General features: G+C 36.7%; 2 protein-coding genes across 8 annotated transcripts in view; one reads left to right on the top strand and one right to left on the bottom strand.

Moving 5' to 3' along the window:
- The window catches only part of LOC145960363 (uncharacterized), a 30,205-nt gene extending 18,764 nt beyond the window's left edge, over positions 1 to 11,441 (bottom strand). Inside the window, exon 1 of the mRNA XM_083079754.1 lies at positions 9,689 to 11,441. Within this exon, the coding sequence (XP_082935880.1) occupies positions 9,689 to 9,782 (94 nt within the window). The 5' untranslated portion in view covers positions 9,783 to 11,441. The remainder of the gene's footprint in view (positions 1 to 9,688) is intronic.
- The window catches only part of Ir8a (Ionotropic receptor 8a), a 26,901-nt gene continuing 7,540 nt past the window's right edge, over positions 473 to 19,833 (top strand). Inside the window, exons 1-4 of one of the 7 annotated variants that reach the window (XM_083079745.1) lie at positions 473 to 1,010; positions 1,617 to 1,690; positions 16,341 to 16,498; positions 19,780 to 19,833. The exon at positions 19,780 to 19,833 is cut by the window's right edge and continues 99 nt beyond it. In XM_083079745.1, the coding sequence (XP_082935871.1) occupies positions 1,635 to 1,690; positions 16,341 to 16,498; positions 19,780 to 19,833 (268 nt within the window). In that variant the 5' untranslated portion in view covers positions 473 to 1,010; positions 1,617 to 1,634. Of the gene's footprint in view, positions 1,011 to 1,616; positions 1,691 to 12,151; positions 12,280 to 16,340; positions 16,499 to 16,688; positions 16,788 to 18,498; positions 18,520 to 19,207; positions 19,357 to 19,779 lie in introns of those variants that run through there. The other 6 variants (XM_083079748.1, XM_083079747.1, XM_083079749.1 and 3 more) reach the window with 6 other exon arrangements.

The raw sequence follows: 19,833 nt of genomic DNA, 5'->3' as shown, positions 1-19,833 counted from the left end.
TCGGATAATTATTGTTGTATCATTCCGAAATACGAATCGATATCGTTCTCCATGTTCCATTTACTCGAAAATTTTCGAAAATGAAATCCACGTATGAAACATTGAGAATGTCAAGAAATATGACGGGCAAATAATACGCGTTATAAATAATCACGTCGTTACCTAGTCTCTATAAAATCGCATCGAGGCTTCTTTATAATTTAATTCGATGAAATATATATTTTTTTCGTATTTGTAAACGACGAAAGATCGAGAAAAACCAATAATACATAGATACATTGCAATTAGTTTATTTCGAGTGATTGATATAGGGACAAAAAATCTCTGCCCCCTGATTGGTTAATCAATCAAAGCTTGTCGAGTGAAGTATCTTCCGATATCATATAATCCTAGTCGCGTCATTACGTCATAGGAGATTACTAGGCGTTGTAATCGGTAGAGGGGAGGAGGGTCGCAGTCACTACGCATTTCGCGCCATTTTCGCGGTAAGAGGTAAGAGTCGCAGTTACTATGCATTTCGCGTCACTTTTCGTGGTAAGAGTCGCGGTTGCTGTGTATTTTCGTGCTTTTTGCGAAATTCGTGAAATTCGAGTGTTGACCGATATCGGGAGTGTCGAAAATCGAGGTTGGAATAAACAATCGTTTATTCGGCGAAGTATCAAATATCGGGTACGGTCGCATCGTTCGTTAATTTTAATGGCGTCGTATCGAGACGACTTTGTGCAAATAGTCGATTGGCTCGAATATACATTTTCGCCCACATTTATATGTGAATTAAAGCTCGCGAGGAAACAATGACATAATCTAACAGTTTATATCACGTAATCCTCTTATGCCGGTCATTTCATATCATTTTGCGTCGTTCTGAAAGATTCGGATCGCGATCGCTACGCATTTTCGTGTCTCCAAAGTGACGATTAATTAACGTGCGCGATTGAAATTGATTTCGGATTAATGTGTGTATGTATGTTGGAACAAAGAAAACAATAGCAACAGGATGATTTTAATTGGTGAGTATTTATTTATTTGCCTCATTTATATTTCATATAGTGGTACATTATTTTACTCATTATCGTCTTATTATTAATTATTATTAATATAATGACACCATAGTGTGTATCTGTGTATGTATGGTATATATATGTATATATGTTTAGGATAATTGGATTAAAATAATTTCTTTTTTTTTTAACTGAATTAAAATAATTTCTATTATGCACAATATTTCAATAGAATTATCATTCTCTTGTATTTTTTATTAGCTCTTTAGTTTTTACAACTTATATAAAGATAATAAAAAAAAATAATATCAAATAAACCAGAGAAACATATATAAAAATAATTAAAAAATAATATCAAGTAAATGAAAGAAATATATAAAGATAATTTAAAAATAGTAAAAATAATATTAAATAAACAAAAGAAATTACAAAAATCAGATTTGTATATGTAAAAGCAATCCTTAGAATAAGTTTTTCAAGTGAATAATACTGTATCGTAATTTCTAATTAACTTTAAAACTACTAAAACTTATAATGTGTGTACGTGTATGTATTAACTATGTAATACTGATACATAATATAGATTTTTAAAATATTTTAATATTTTTTTCACAGCTATGAGGTTGTTCGAAGATGTTCTGTTGGATATTGGAACTAACATACATTGTGATAGACTTACATCGTAGCAGGTCTATATCATAGCAGATTGAGTATGTGAAGTTAGCCCCCCCATTATCAAAAATTTGAAAAATTAATCAGAGTTCTGATAGCCCCCCTAAGAGTTCTACAGTTCTCTATCGGTTTTAAAAATAGTTCCGTCATTTAAAGTACCGAAAATAGTACTTAAAGTTATGGGGGGCCAACTTCACATTTTTTGTAACTTTAAAGCGATATAACTTTTTTCCTATTAATTTTAGCGCTTTGGTTGTTAAGGATAATTATTAGAACTCTTTGGGGGGCCATCAGAACTCTAAACAGAATTGCCGGTTATCGGGAAAAATTTTCATCTCAATAGGACTTCAAAAATTTAAGTCCCATAGGGACGAAAATTTCTCTCGGTAACCGCCAGTTCTGTTTAAAGTTCTGATGACCTCCCGAAGAGTTCTATCGATAATTATTAAGACTCTACGATGCGAAATGAAAAAGTTCTCGTTGGTCGAAGTTGCGACTTTGAAATTTTTCTAAGTTCTATAGGGGCGAAAATTTCTCTCGGTAACCGTCAGTTCTGTTTAGAGTTCCGATGGCCCCCCGAAGAGTTCTATCGATAATTATTAAGACTCGAAGCTCTACGATGCGAAATAAAAAAGTTCTCGGTAATTATTCAGTTTAGCTACCTCACCTCAAATATCAATAAATTTAGGGTCAATCGACGCGTTTTTGCATAAAATTAAAGAATCTATCAAAAAAACTCGCTCTGCACCGCGAACCGAAATATTCACGATTAAAGTTCACTACTATTTAGGTTAGGATATCTGTCATACCGATGGCATTAGCACTCACACACGCACTCTCACACACACACACACACACACGGGGGGTGCAAGGGGGGCCTTCGCCCCCCCTCCCGCACCCACCCCGTGTGTGTGTGTGAGTGCTAATGCCATCGGTATGACAGATATCCTAACCTAAATAGTAGTGAACTTTAATCGTGAATATTTCGGTTCGCGGTGCAGAGCGACGCTTTTTTTTGATAGATTCTTTAATTTTATGCAAAATCGCGTCATTGACCCTAAATTTATTGATATTTGAGGTAAGGTAGCTAAACTGAATAATTATCGAGAACTTTTTCATTTCGCATCGTAGAGCTTCGAGTCTTAATAATTATCGATAGAACTCTTCGGGGGGCCATCGGAACTGTAAACAGAACTGTCGGTTACCGAGAGAAATTTTCATCCCTATGGGACGAATTTTTGAAGTCCTATTGAGATGAAAATTTTTCCCGATAACCGGCAATTCTGTTATATAAATCTAATAATTATCCTTAACAACCAAAGCGCTAAAATTAACAGGAAAAAAGTTATATCGCTTTAAAGTTACAAAAAATGTGAAGTTGGCCCCCCATAACTTTAAGTACTATTTTCGGCATTTTAAATGACGGAACTATTTTTAAAACCGATAGAGAACTCTAGAACTCTTAGGGGGGCTATCAGAACTCCGATTAATTTTTCAAATTTTTGATAATGGGGGGCTAACTTCACATACTCGTCTAGTTGCAAGTTTTTATCGCGTTTACCACATGTTTCTCCATTTTTCGGATTTTCCGTAAATATAATGCACGAAGCAGATTTTTCTCTTTTTCTCCGGAGCAGTTGACTTAACGCGATGGGCTATGCACGCTGAATATCGTTGGCAGCCGGCACATGGTCCGCATCGTGCTTTTCGAAGCCGCAGATGGTTCCTCCTGTGCGCGATTATGGTTTTTTTTGTCGTGCATGCCGCGTGTGCAGGCGGTAAAACACGTGCACTTTTCGATCATTTCTCGTCACAAAATTGATCGGTTTGCGAATATGTCGTATATGGTGGTATTCTTCCTTGTTCTGTCATTTATGCGCTATTAAGTACACGTAATATGTATCCCTTGTACTTTATCCGCTATCTCGACTCGTAATTTGTATGATAGCGCGAGCAATTTCGCTGTTGCTACCGATATAATAGCGGTTTTAAAAAATATTCAATTCCATTCTCTTATTTATTTGCGCGATACGCAAATTATAATTCAAATCATTTTTTAACATCAGTTTAACGATTGTTGTTCAAAATTTGTCGCTGGGCGAACATTAATATTTTGTAGTCTTTATGTCATTTTACAAATGTCAGTTTTGAATTAGAAATTTTTCTAGCTATTCCGTTTTGATTTTCATCCAAATATATTATAAATGTGTTAATCAAATAAATATTTTTATATAGTATTTACATAGTTTACATTTTACGGTATATACGAAACGTTTGTGCAAAGTTTTATTTAGAATTTGACTTGTGACTGTATTCTATTATATATATATATATATATATATATATATATATATATATATATATATATCTTTTGAATTTAAATTATTTAAAACATTAGAGAAGCGCCGCGATTTTTTATATGTATAATTTTTATATTTAACATTGTTCTGTACAACGGGTCTTATATAAACTTTTATTAATAATATTAATTCCTTCGACAATAGAGCCGCACATTTTTTTGCAATTTAGTAATTAATAATCATCGATTATATCGATTGTAAAGACGAGATAGCGACCGCCTCCTACAATGCCAGGGCTATTATATGTTAAAAAATGAAGTCGTTAGTAGGATAGATTTTAATCGTAGATAAGAAAAATTTACAGACGGTTGACGATACATGCAACTCATTATTAATCCACAATTGGAAACGAACAGTGTTTATTATATATCTTGTGTGTAATTAATTATTTTTCAAATTACGAATAAGTTGATTAGATAAGAAAATTTAAACTTGAAATATTTTTTATAAGCCTCTTTCTAACAATAAAGTAATACAATAATCGTGCAATGAAAACACACTATATTACATACAGATTTTCTCATCTTAAAATAGTATAATTAGAAGCTATTTATTTCTGACAAAATATTTTCCGGGACATTTTACAATCGGTACAGTTTTGTGCTAGGTGAAGACTGCATTTGAGACTTGAAGAGACTACAACTATTTTTCTAAATAAAACTATCATTTTTTTTTAATCGTACATTTATTTTTCTAGTCATTCATATTAAAAATACAATCGTTAAAAAATTATTAATTTATAAGATATTATACAAGTTATTTTGACATATCGCGATGTAAAATATTTAATAGATTCTAATCACTTTTCTATTAAAATATTTGTTACATTTTTTATTGAACAATCAATAGAATCAAATGATAATCTTACGTCTGAAACAAAACTCTTGTTAATTATTAAAGTCTCCATTATTACCATGTTAATTTTTAATGCAAGCTATGTTTTTAGGAATTTCAAAAATATTCAGTCCTACAATTAAAAATTTCTGTGAAAACTGTATATAACATAATCGTTTTTTCGGTAAATGTCATTATTTTTTTACAAGATATAGTCTTCTTTGATCGTACGCGAAAAGTACTGAAATTATATAAATTACACATTAGCAATCTTAAAGTGAGAAAGTTTTAAAGTGTATGATTATATTAGGATTTCTCTCAGGGGTTATGCCAAATATCGATTCTCGGTAAAATCGAAATAGATATGGAAGCCCGAAGAATGTTGGAATTTTCTAGCAGACTATAAGGAATATTAGGGGCCGCGCGCGGCATCACAAAACCCATTGCGAACCTCCCTTGTATTGTTGAAGGATCGACAACATCATGGAGATGAATAAAAATCAGAAATGTATATTAATGTATATTTCTATATTGAGACATAAAATTGATTTTTAGAATCGACAACGACAGACTAATCGATGTATAAAACAACCACGATGTATAACAATCGAGCCGTTGGGATTCACAAATGTTCGCTCTCAATTTTCAGTACTTGTAAATAAATGTATTTGCGCTTATTACAAGTAGTAAGGAGGTAAAGACGTGATTGCGCGATAAATACGAGTTTGGATAAAGTGGAATATATAAAGTGGTAAAGCGACGAAGGGAATTTATGGATAGGCTAAAATAGGAAGGGGAGAAAAACGAGCGTCGAGCTAAGCTGAGCCAAGTCGAGCCGAACCGAACGGACGATCTCTCTTTAGGAGGGAGTAAAGTGGCAGGCAGGGGGTGGTCCCGTCCTATGCTACACCACGAAACACCTGGCATTTCTACGTCTGTTCCGAGGGCTTGAGCCCTCGCGGCCCTCGCCTCGCCTCGCCTCGCCTCGTATCGCGTCTCGTGCCTCCCGATCTTTGTCATATTATCCCAAACTGCATAAGCACCCTCCCTCCTGTGTCCCTCTGCCTCCGTTAGCGTTAGTCCACGTCTTTGCGGCTCGTTATATCCGCTGTTATGGACCAAATATCTATATCCCACAATACCGCTCCATTAATCCAGCTGTGACGGAATAGGATTGTGCTCGCTAGTTGGATGGGATCTCAATTTTCCGCTCATTGTATCCAAGTCTTGGCAAAGTTTTACACATGTATAAGAGAACAGTGGGCGTTTTTTCAATCTCGATATTTACTCGATATATCGCATCGTAATTTTAACGTTTCCATGATTTCTCGAGATTGCCAATTATATTTGCAGATTATAATCTTCTTATAGTCTTTTTATATTGGTACATAAATGTGTACCAATGTAAATGGACTCTTTGAGAATAACAACAAGAGTTTGATGAAATCAAAATCCGTCATGCTATCTCTAGTTTGAGAGAATCGATTTCGATTAACCAAACATGTGCGTACATCTCTGATTGATCGATTCATCTATATTTTATACCGAAGCAATCTGCTGTCTTTTAGTAATAATGAAAATCTTTATGTGATTTTATGTTATTAAACGATTAGATATCAGAGAAACATTTTAAATTGTACAAGTAAATGTAGCGTTTACATTGTATTTATTGAAACTCGTTACGATATTATAATTTATTGTTTTATTTATATTTACTCATTTGTGCACAAACAATTTAATAATCGTGTAAGAAACATTGCGAAACATAACCGAATAATTTGTGTATAATCAGTAACGACAAATGATTGATACATACGCAACACTCGCACATACACATTGGTATATTTCATAATTAGAATTTTCATATAGGACCTCTCAAAGTTGACTACTTGAAACTTGGCATTTTTAATATTTTTCCCGTAGCTATCTTACACATTTTCACCGACACTAACGTAATGTCGTCTCTACATAGTTAGTATCGCACAACTTTTATTCTTTTCGAAACATTTCCACTCATCTAGTTCCATATTTGCCAAAGTAGCGATCGGAATAGTAGTGCTCGGATCGATATTGTTATTTCTGTTGTAAGATCATAAATAAATTTTTCGAGCGAGCAAGTGTCATTAATATCGAAAATTGAAATATACCATTATAAAATATCATTTCATCGTATTCTTGTCCGTTCCGAATAACCATCTAATAATCGGGAGACAATATAATTGATAGAATTCTGATCTTTCTCCAAAGAATTTCCGATATACATTTAACAAAGCCCTGACGATTAAATGTAAGATATAATAAAAAAATAGAAATCTCCAACGATATGAAAAGTGCTTGCTTATTTTACATTTTCATATTATGAAAATTAGTCATTCATTTATCACAATTATGTTTATAACAATTTCAAAATTTCGAAGAAAAGTAACTTTTCTCATTAAAATTTGAAAAATTTCCATCCAAGAAACGAAAAATTATCGAGCCTTGTTTATTTTTTAGTCTATCGATTCGTAATTAAGGATAATTAAGAATTGTTACAACTTTTGAGAGAGCCACTATTTACATTTCTCGATAAAATGCGTGCGTGCCAAAAAATTATACTTTCACATTTATTAAATTTTAAATGATGCATAAATTTAAGTAATTTGTTTCGACAAGTTTCTTCGATTAATCCATATCGCATATAATATTCTAATGTGAATTAAAGCCGACATTAAATAGGTGTGTGTGTGTGTGTAATAATTTATGTACTATTTGCCATCGGGGACAGCTTTGATTGTTCCGTGTAAAATTTCAGATGATCGCACGCACGCACTATATCGCATGCACGCAAATGCTTAGGCCTACACATCTCTTCCTATTGTTTTGTCCATCTTATCCGATCCATGTGTAGAATATATATTTAAAAACACTAATATGAATAAAATGAATATATAATATATATGTTTTTAAACTGTAATCTTTTGTGCGTTGCAACATTTTTATCTTTTAGAACGCGTGTAATTTTTAATTTATCATTAAATTATACGCATTAATTTTTAAAATTTTTTAAAAACTAATTTCAGTCTTTAAAGATTAGGAATAGAGTATATGAATAAATGATATACTAACAATAAGTAGTATATGGTTTCGTTTACTAAACTACTCAATTGCTTTTAATGCAAGACTTTTTTTACCCAAACGATGTAAAAATTGCAATTTATCCGTTATATTCTCGTCTTACTTGCGTCGTCGATATTCATAGGATTATATAATTGTTTCGATTGTATTCCTTTGTACCGCATATACATGCTGCGGAAAAATAATTTTCACGTATCGTTTATTCGGAAAAAAAGAATGATTAGATCTCATCGCTATTTTGCGCAATCATTCTAAAAATACATTATTAATAAATACCGCTGTGTATAAATGTTGTACGTACGCGACTTATTTTCGAGTATTCTATTTGATTATCGTTTATCGTCAATCTTTATTGCGACCGATTTATAAATAAGTATACAATTTCATTAATAAGTCAGTGATAAATGCTCGTTTAGATATGTAACGCGACGCCATATGACGCATAATATCGATGATTTAATCCGACGATGACCCGAGATCAATAAAATCAAGCGATTCAATTTTGCCAGTGGGGTATCGTCGTAATTTCGTTTATCAAAACGATTCAATATTCGGCAATAAATATTAATTACATTTAATTTTGAGCAACTAAAGTATATCATAAATCAATCAATCGGCGAAAAGAAGAATGTAATTGTAATACGAATACACTCTTGATAAACGTTGAGCGCTACCGATCGCGACAAAAGAATGTTTGAAAGCGTAGCGGAGTCGATACCCGAAATAAGAAATTTCTCAATCGCTTCTCTTCTTCAATTTTGCGAGAGTCCACAATTCCAACGAGAAATTATACATCTGTACGTGAGAGACGTTACATTTTATACCTACGGTTTGTCTCGCGGACTCGATCATCGTAGCGTCGTGTCGCGCTACGACCTATTCGCGACAAGTAACGAAGGTTAGTTTGAAGAAAAAAATGCTCGCTAGACGTACATGTGCGAACGCATACGAACGTGTCTCGCGGCAGCTTTTACAGCGCGTCGTCGTCTACACAGTCTTGTCCCTCTTATTCTGTCTAGACGTCGCTCGCCGCTCGCTACGTACGTACGAGTATGTACGTACATACATGCACGGTTAGGTTTACATTTAACAGCATGCCCCGCGTAGACATACACGTGTCCTTTCGCGTCCCGATAAATCGTAACCACGTTCGCCAAACGTGCAACGATATAATCTTTGGATATCTTTCAGACAATCGTCAATAAAGAGCTTTAAAATGTCGATGTTTCTAAAAATGAGGCGCGAAAGAACGATCTTTCAAGAAATGCGTGCGTTTTGTAACGCGCGACATATACACACATATAAATACACGTATATATGTATATGTATGTACATGTATATTTTTTCTTTTTTTCGAATGCTGGCGCGAAAAATGTGTCTCGTAACAATTTGACACATTTGACAGGTGCGGATAAAAGGTTACAAAAGATAGCGAAACGGGGAAATTCCAGGCGTATATTTATATACGTGTACACACACGTGACGTATGTATATATAAAGATTAGACACAATTGCGATTCTATCGCGCGGTGGTAAAAATGAAGAGAGAGACCGTCTCGTTTCGTCTCGTTTCGTCCGGGGCGGAAACGTTCGATGCGTCAAACTGTCGCGCCGCGACTATGCGGCTCGCGCCGACTAAATTTGCGAGCCGCACGGGTGTGTAAGTGTACTCGTGTGTAATAATCGTATCTCGTGAATGCTAACCTGAAAGTCTATCGATGAAGCGTAGCATGCCAGTGACGGGAGATACGTAATGGGAAGCCGATTCAGAGAGCAGCATTCCACCGGCGATCGGCATTTGTGTCTTTCTCCCGCTTTTCCTCGGATTCTCCGTATCGTCCGGGCGCGTACCGTCTCACCCTCTTGTCTTACTTTTTCTCTCCCCTTCCCTCTCTCTCTCTCTCTCTCTCTCTCTCTGCGTTTGTCCGTCTCGCCGTCCTCGTCTCTCAGGCGCGTACGGATCGGATGGAAACGTCGGGTGGATGTATACGTCGAAGCGAGACGTCGGAGCACTCTCCGATGCCGCAACGAGGGGAGTGTGGGGATGAGTGCGGGGTGATGCGAGTTCAATCTAACCTAACCTCTCTCTCTCTCTCGCTCTCTTCCGTCCTCGTCCTCGTCGTCGTCGTCCTCTTCCTCTTCCTCGTCCTCGTCCTCCTCCTCCTCCGTCCTCCTCCACCGCCTCCTCGTCCTCCTCCACCTTTTCCGTAAAGATACACACGGAAGAGACTCGCGACAGATCACTCGAGTTTACGGCACACACGCGGCGGACACCTCCATTATCCGGGAATTTTTCCACGGTCTCCGATTCGATCCGCTCCGGCAAGCCGGTCGCGTCCGTCTCGTAGCCGTAGCCCGTCGGGTATCGTAACCCGCGCGTACGTACGCGTGTCGCGTCGCGGTGAAAACTCGACTCCAAGCTCCGCTGGCGAACAGGCGGAACGAGCGAACGCGAGCGCGAGCGCGAAAACGAGGCACGCCGTGAATCGACCGTGAGTCGGACGGAGACGGTGCGAGACGAGTAAACGCCCGCCCGCGCGCGCGACGCGATCTAGACTGTCGTGCGTCGACGTCGACGTGTGCGCGTGTGTATGCGCGCGTGTAAATGTACCAGGCCACTCTGAATACGCGCACATGCGCGCACACATGCGCGAGGCATACGCTGACGATGACGATGACGATGACACGCGCGCGCTCACTTGTCCTACTGACGTTTCAGATGCCGCGCACAGTTTACCAACAGTTTGTAACGTTTGTGCGTGTAGTAGATGTAGGCGCGCGTGCGTGTGTGCGTGTGTCGTCAACACGGTGCTTTGACACTTCCGAATGGCGCCGCGTTGCGTTGCGCCGCGCCGGCCCGTTCGTCTATCTTCCCCTCTTTTCCTCTATCGCGCCGACACGTATGATCGATTCACACAGAAATCCACGCGTACGTCGTCTTTCTCTCTCTTCGCGCCACGATCATTTTTCTCACGTGTGTCCATGTATCGCTCGTGGCGACAAATATTTTCCTTTCCTCTTGCACGAGTTTTCCAAAATTCAACGCACGTATATACGTGTATATTTCTCGTTTGGAAAAAAAGTACGTCCGACGCGATGCACCCGGGTCGAGAGCTACGAAAACGACTCGATTCGATACGCTCCTTTCCTGTCGACACCAACGCGTTATCGTGGTAAACGAATACGCTGTTGTAACGTTGTCGTTATTACAATCGCGTCGATTGTCGTTGCCGCATCAATCTCGGAAACGCTCAATGTTGCCGAATGTGTCATTGTGGTGTTTACCACTGGCGAGCGAGATTTTAACGTTGTCTTTTCGTGGGCCCAGGCGGGCCCTCGCGGATACTCGCACGACAATCGGACACTCGCACCGTCGGACGCAAACTAGAAACGATTACGAAGGAACGGCCGAGGACAGCCGAGTGAGCCGAGCCGTCCAAGTGTCGAGTCTCGAATCTCGAGTCTCGAGTCTCGCTCGACAGTGTCGACTCTAGCGCGCTCTAGCGCCGACGAATCCAACGTTCAACGTATGATTACGTTAAGCCGTAATCACCCTACCAATCGGAACGAAGCACGTTGTCCACCGGCTATTCCGATTGGTCAATTTCAACCGCGACACGTAGTGCGATTACGACTTTATCGGGTCACTCGTGCTCGTGTCTCGATTGGCCGAGCGGTCACCTACCGACGGTTATTGCGTCTCTAGCTGACACGTGATCTCGCTTTCCGCTCGATCCGCAATTGGAACCAGTCGTACGATTGGTCGTTTGCAAATGTTGATCTCTCTCGCGACCATTCTTCGCACGCTCCATCCGCGATATTTATCGTAGCGATTCAAAGTTTCTTCGTTTCGCTTTACGCTCTTTTGTACGATGCTCTCTGTTTGTCTCCCTACAATTGTCACGTTGCTTTCGCGCCATTCCACTGTATGCTGCACTGGCAGGCTGCGCGCCTTGCACCTGCACACCTGTATGTACGCTGCTGCCGACTGCCGGCGCCAAAAGTCACTGTCGATACTACCGACACTACCGACACTACCGACACTACCGACACTATTGTAAGCGATCGTTGCCCAGTAACAGTTGTGACAGTTATTTATCGACAATTACGTCATTCAGCGCTTGTATATCGTCTTATTTTATTGCTTTCATTTCATATTTTTTCCAGATATTAAACGCGATGCATAATTAGATGCTCTTTCAACATTTACAACACTGCTGTGTAATTATTTACGATACATGAGCAGACGATCCATAACGATCGAGATTCAAACTATAACCTATTATCGATCACAGGTTTGTTGGATTGGCTCGTAACAATCGATCAAATGCAATTTTCTTTTCTACTTTTTACTTTTCTTTCTTTTAATCGATATCAATCGTTACATGTAATTGTACATATATTAACATCAGAGTTGGAGAATTTTAACAATATTAAACTTTGCACGTAAGTTTTTTTATTCAAATATATATAATTTTAACAGTTAAAATTTGATACAAGTACAATTATTATATTTGGTCATACGTATATACGAATGCATATATATACATATATGCATTCGTATATGTGTGTCGCGCCGAAAAACAGTAAAATATTCGCGCCGCACTGATATTTGTGTATGTGTGTGTATGTGTGTACCTACACAGCACACGTAATACACACGTACTATATTTCGTATTGTAAGATCATAAGGGACGATACCAAATATAGACATAACTCTAGAAATTTCTGTAGCCGCGCTGTTATAAAGTAGGGATATGTGTATATACAGAGGACACACGTGGACAGACGTAAGCGAGCGAAAGCGAAGTGAGAAGTGCGAACCAAGCGAGAGAATAGTCTAAAGTAGAAAAGCGATAGAGTGCGATTTTGATATATATTAAATAAACGTCTGTTAAATTAATCGTCATCCTTTAATTAAATTCGGAGCACCCTTATAGCGAGGTATTTTTATCAGAAGTGGGATTCGAGAGGAATTCGTTAAGATTCGAGTGGAATGTTCTCGAGTAGGACAACGAAGGTTGCGGAAGAAAACAAGGTATAATGGATGATATGCTTGTTTGGTCGACCGGGCATCGATTATGAATCGTGCGGATTTAGATAAATTGCCAATTAATAGATTAAAGGCAATTATTGCTGAGCTGAACTTGAATTCTGGCGGTGGACGTTTGACGCTAATTGATAGAATCGCGGATCATTACGAGTTAACCGGGTGGCCGTCAGAGATGCAAGCCGACGGAGTTGAGGAGGATGGTGCGAGCACGCAGATTTCGCAGGAGGCGAATGGAAAAAGCAAGCAAGCGACGGGTGCGGTGAGACGACAGGAGGCTAACGAGACGCGGATCCGGGCGCATTTGAGGCTACCACGCGAAGATGTATCAGCAGGTCCGTCCAATGTTAATATGGGAGCTGGCTTGGATATCCAGGAGATTGTGAAGACGGTGGTGCAAGTGTTGGAAGAAAGACAGAGAGTGACGAGTGACGTCACGACGCAAGCATCGAGAGAACAATGGGAAAGACCTCTTGGAAGTACGGTGAGTGCAGACGGTAACGTGGGTTCGCAAAACTGGCATCAAATCAAATTTGCTATTAAATTAATACCAGTTTTTGAAGGCAAGGAAGAAGAAAATGTTGCAAAATGGCTAGAAAGAATTTCGAGTGTTGCGCGCCTTTATCATTTCAACGACGAAGTCTTGGTGATGGCAGCGGTGAGTCAGTTGAAGAATAGAGCTCTGGAGTGGTATAATCGACAGACACTGGAAGAGATGGTTTCCTGGGAAGAGTTCAAATTTCGCATAAGGCGACATTTCGAAATTAAGGAGACATACACAGCAACGTTGGCAAGGGTGAGTCGGAGAATATGGGAGTCGCACAGTGAGAGATTCATCGACTATGCCGAGGAGAAGCTGAGTCTGATGCAGTTGCTTTCTCTTTCGGAGAAGGAGAAGATCGAGTTGTTGGCGGATGGCGTAAGAGATTCAATATTGAGGAAAATGGTATTAAGTACGTGGATCACAAATATACCGGATTTTCTAGAACACGTAAGAAGGATAACGGAAGACACGGTAGGACATAAATACAATAACAAGTCGCATTTTGGAATCCAAGGTCGTCAAGCAGGTAGAGAACAATTACCATCAGTATTAGATAATAAAGTTTGTTTTCATTGCAAGCGACCTGGGCATATTTTAAAGGAGTGTAAGCAGAAGAAGCTTACATGTTTTCATTGCGGCCAAGAAGGGCACATCAGTTTTTCGTGTCCAAAGAGAGGAGCGAGCGGAGAAACAACTATGAGTCATCTGATCGAGCTAAAGGACAAGGACAATGACACATCAGCTGTAACCAAAGATATTTACATGACAGAACTTGATAATAAAGACAATACGTGCGTGCAAGTATATAGTATAGATAAGCCAGAAATTGCTATAGAAGCGCTGATAGATTCAGGCAGCCCAGTAAATATTGTTCGTTATTCTGTGTATTTAAAATATTTTTCTAAAGATTTATATAAATGTAAAAGTAGCATAAAATTAAAAGGAGTAAACGACTCAATGATAACGGTTTTAGGTAAAATAGTCAAATAATGATTAAAGAAAATAATAAAACTTGTTTTGATATTGCACTATGGGTAGTAGACGATAAGACTATGAGATATAATCTTTTATTAGGTAGAGAATTTTTTGATGAATCGGGAATAAAGCTAATATATGAAGATAGTAAATATTGCTTGGAAAATAAAAAATCAATTAAAGATAATGTAGTACATGAAATTTTCGCTATTGATACGGTAGAAGAGCAAAATAAATACGATGTAATTGAGGATATTGACAAAGAATCGGCTAATTGGAAGGCAAAATTAGGAAAAGCGCAATTTGTTCTAAATAATACGTCGCATAAATCTATAAATTCTACTTCTAGTAAATTGTTACTCGATTATGATCAAAAACATAAAAACGATAAGGAACTATGTAAACTAATTGAGGATTTAACTGCGATAAATCGTAATATCGAACAGGAGCGTAGACAGATAAGAGACGCGACACAGTTAACGAATAGAGCTGTGCGAGAATATAATAAGATTAAATACAATCAGCGTCATAAGAAACCGACAAAATATACGGAAAGAGATCTCTCGATTTACTTAAAGTTTTACAACAAAAGCCAGGCGTAAATTCGAAATTAATACCCGAGTTTAAAGAGCTGTATCAAATAAAAAAAAAATTTAAAGAAAAATCAATTTGTAGTTACCGATATTCTCGGATATAATTTGACTCAGAAGCCTTATAATACTATTTTTTCTGCCGACAAAATTAATCCATGGATTCGAGTTTCGAAGGATATAGTACCAGATAATACCGATTAGTTTAATTTGTAAGAAATTATAATGTAGATAGTATTTTATATATATATATATATATATATATATATATATATATATATATATATATGATAAGACTGACGAGATAGAAATTTATTTTGTGATGCGTAGGACAAATTTTTTTTATTGTATGACTTTGTAAGGCATGAAAATTAGTTCGGGACGAACTAATTGGTCAGAATGGCCGAAGCTGTAAGATCATAAGGGACGATACCAAATATAGACATAAGACTCTAGAAATTTCTGTAGCCGCGCTGTTATAAAGTAGGGATATGTGTATATATTGAGGGACAGAGGACACACGTAGACAGACGTAAGCGAGCGAAAGCGAAGTGAGAAGTGCGAACCAAGCGAGAGAATAGTCTAAAGTAGAAAAGCGATAGAGTGCGATTTTGATATATATTAAATAAACGTCTGTTAAATTAATCGTCATCCTTTAATTAAATTCGGAGCGCCCTTACAGTATACTATTTAAGAAACTAAGATTGAGATGGAATATTTTGGGACGGACGGGCACAAACACACACACACACACACACACAAATCAAACTTGATTGAAAAATATTGCGATAAATCAAATTATTGATAAATCGGAAATTAATAAGAAATCAAATTATTATCTCTCTAAACAAGGCATTTAATAAATCTTACTTGCATTTTTATATCGATTGTACTCACATTTTTTTATTCTCACTTTGAGTTTTATATCGGATCAACCCACTTTATTGATTTTAATTAGTTATTATCCGATTTGAATGAATGACACATATACACATTCTTGTACAATTTTTTCTTTTACATGAATAGAATGAGAATGGAAAATCTTAAGATGTAATTCTTTGTGCACAAATTATTAAATAAAAACTTATAAATTTTATTTTTGATGCGTAAAGACATTTTGCGTTTTAGCTGAGTTTGTACAATATATTATTACTTTTTTAATAACATTTATTTATAATGTACATATTTATATTGTAGATGCGTCATGTTTTATCGAAAGAAAGAGAAAGGCTTTGGCAGCACCATCCAGCCTATGATGCGCCATATTTATCCGATTGGACATTGGCGACATCTAACGAGAAGAAAATCACAACATCCTGTCGTGGAAGATAATTTCCGAAAATTTCCATTTGCAGGTAAATATACAAGTCGTTTTTACTTTATATCGATACAAATAGTTGCATTATATTACAATAACCTTTCTTTACGATTTACATCTGTTTATCGAGAGATTTAATTTTAAATCAAAATGCACAAATATAATTTGAGGATAAAAGATGCAATATGTAAAGGTTATAATAATAAAAAATTTTTTCATTGTTTAATATTTAATATTGGATGAAATGATGTCACACAAATGAGAAAATTGTGAAATATAAAAACACGAATGTATAAAGTATCGAGAAGTGTATCGTTATTACATTGGTAAGATATTTATTGAATTTGCCCCGCTTTATCAATTATTATTAGTATATTTGTTGCATACTTTTGCATCTCTATGATATACTTTTATATATATTAGAGTATTTTAAATATTAAGAATATATTATACATATATATATACATATGTATATAATATAATGTATATTTAAATATTATCATATAATACATCAATGTGTCATGTAATGTGTGTGTGTGTGTGTGTGTGTGTGTGTGTGTGTGTCTGTATATACGCGTGCGTTCGTAGCTATTGCATATCTTATATGAAAAATGTTAAACAAAAATTAACATAACATTTTTATTTCTCATTGAAATAATTATACATTTTATACGTGTCAATTGTATGTAATTATATTACACACGCGCGCGCGGGGATAGGAATAACTTAACGCGCATGAATTTATATATTCATATGCAAAAGCATTTTCTGCATGTATTTTCCATATATGCCCCCAACATGAGCTTAAATTCACGTATAATGTAATTTTCTATATTGTGGCATAATATTTATATCAATTATTATTATCTACATTATTCAATATCAATTATCTATAATTATACAATATCATTTATCTGTCAATCGTGAAAAAATATATTTGGGAGAAATATACGTACATTGCACTATTGATTCGTGGATGGATAATATGTGGATGAAAAGTTTGCGTGATGAATGCATCGATTGATTTATATTAATATAGACGACATTTTGTGTCGAACGCGATGAATCGTCGCCTCTAAGCTATTTCAAATGGAATCTTACTTTCCGCGTTAAAAATGTGATCGATAGAAAGGTTTTATCAACGTCAATCCCTAGTCGCAATATCCGTTTTGTCGAAAACACGTTGCCGCGACTTGGAACAATCTAAAAATAACGAGACAACTATCGAAGCATCCCGTTCCTGCACCTGTCGCGGTTTGCCATCCGCCGTGTCTAAACAGCTGCGATACCGATTTCGATTTTGATTTAAAACATTATTATTCCCTGCGATCGCGCATCAACGAGTCGCTGTCTTTTCAAGCGTTAAAACTTAGTAATCAGCTCCGAAGAAGCAAATATGATTATTCTTGCACTTTGAAAAATTTCACATTTATTTATATTATACATACAATACGATTTGTCAAAAACAAATATACAATATACACGTGTACGTAATAAATTTTACAGATATATGTATCTAAAAATTATATATTACGTCTAATATATAATTATATGGCATTAGTAGTGCACGTAGTGAAAGTTTTGAAGGATATCTTTCTGTTTGGAGAAAAAGTTTGATCGACGCCAATCCATCGAGTTTGCATTTTTTTTTACGATTTTAATTTAGCGTCGATAAATTTTGACAATTATTTCTTTGCGATATATAATTTGTACCGCGAAAATTGTTATTAGAAAATGCACACTTTTCGTATGTATCAATTCCCATTTTTGTATGACGTGGCTTATTATCGATTAAATGCTTGGAGTTGTCAACGATGGAGCGATTTACGATTATACCTGCGGTAAACGCAGTGTGTGACATATGTATTGTATAGTGAATCAATAATATGCGTATCGATCATTTCGTCGTAGTGGCATATTACGAAAGCTTAATATCATTATTTCATCATTTATTAAGAGTCGTTATGGGCTTCCACAGCCACGGACAATTAATAACTAACAAGTATATATAACCAGGCGCGCATGGCTTACGTGCATTGTGATTTGATAGTACGATAGGTGCGCAACATAATTTTTTTTTTCACCATAAAATACACCATCGTAATAAAGATTACGCTACTTGGACGATATATTAGTAATTATAAGGTGTGAGATCTTGATGTCGTCGTTACTTTTATCGCTACTGTTCGCTCCTTCTTTGCTGCTGCTTTGTTGCCGTGTTTAATAAACATCGTTTGAGGTCTCTCGATTATATGTATATATACGTTTTAAAATAATATAAAACTGTTCGTAATTTCGCAAAATATACCAGACGAAAATGATACGCGCGTACATATTAAATTATTAGACAAAAATAATCCAACGATGAAATTTGTTACGTGGTATAAAAGTGTAGCCTCCTCCTAATAATCCAATCAAAATAGCATGGTGGCACGGTATTAGATTTATAAAAGATCTACAACGCGCAAACGATAAACAATCTGCCCCTGAAAAATCTGCCATTTCCGTTTTCCGATGATCCTGGATATACTGGATTATATATTAGGGTTGTTACATGCGGACTTTACAAACCGCACGCGATAAATCGATGGCCCGATGGCCGATAGTCGCAACGAGCAGGAAAAAGGGATTCACGATTCGATAGGTGCCGATATATAATATTCATAAGCAATCGTTGTGTCTCCGGCGTGGCATCGGCGCAGGCGTGACCGTCGTCGCTTCATCGCGCCATATCATATTGTTCTAGCACCTGCTGCCCGAAACAAGACAAAAGTTGTTCCTTCATCCGTGCGACCTTAATCGACTTCACCATGAGGACGAAAACGTTGCCCGTATTGATATCGATTCTCGCCTTCTTCCTGCCATTTGTGCTTTGTCAAACGCCGATGAATTTCCGTAAGTGTGCGATTTTTTTCATTCGCGGAAAGCATGTTTCGAAAATGATGTATCATTATTTATCTCCCTCTCTTCCTCTTCTCTCCTTCCTTTTCCTCTTTCTTTCCTCTTTTCATACATTGGCAATAATTCAAAATTAAATAATAGATATTTGATTAATTTGATCGAATGATCCTTGCGTCTATTTGTAGCGAGACACATTTTCAACATTATACGCTTTCTACGATTCTCCCTTCTTATCCCTGTAAATAAACGAAACATATGAGTATTTAATGCGCAAAATATCGACTTTAAAACACAACAACAATTTGTAATTTAATATAAATGCAAAAAAGAGCACGACACCTGCGTGAAGTAATGATTTTTTCATTTTCGATGATTGACGTGATTAACAATAATAAATATTTCTTGTTTGTTTCCAAGTGGTTGTGATAGAAGAAGCCGATTCCTCTATCTTGGGTATATTAAACGATGCGA

The sequence above is a fragment of the Camponotus vicinus genome, unplaced genomic scaffold, assembly GCF_025532165.1.
Source record: "Camponotus vicinus isolate PSW18456_S1 unplaced genomic scaffold, iyCamVici1.0 SCAF_10, whole genome shotgun sequence".
Lineage (NCBI taxonomy): Eukaryota > Metazoa > Arthropoda > Insecta > Hymenoptera > Formicidae > Camponotus > Camponotus vicinus.
Note: the sequence above shows the minus strand (reverse complement) of the source record. Positions and strands in the feature narration are given on the sequence as shown.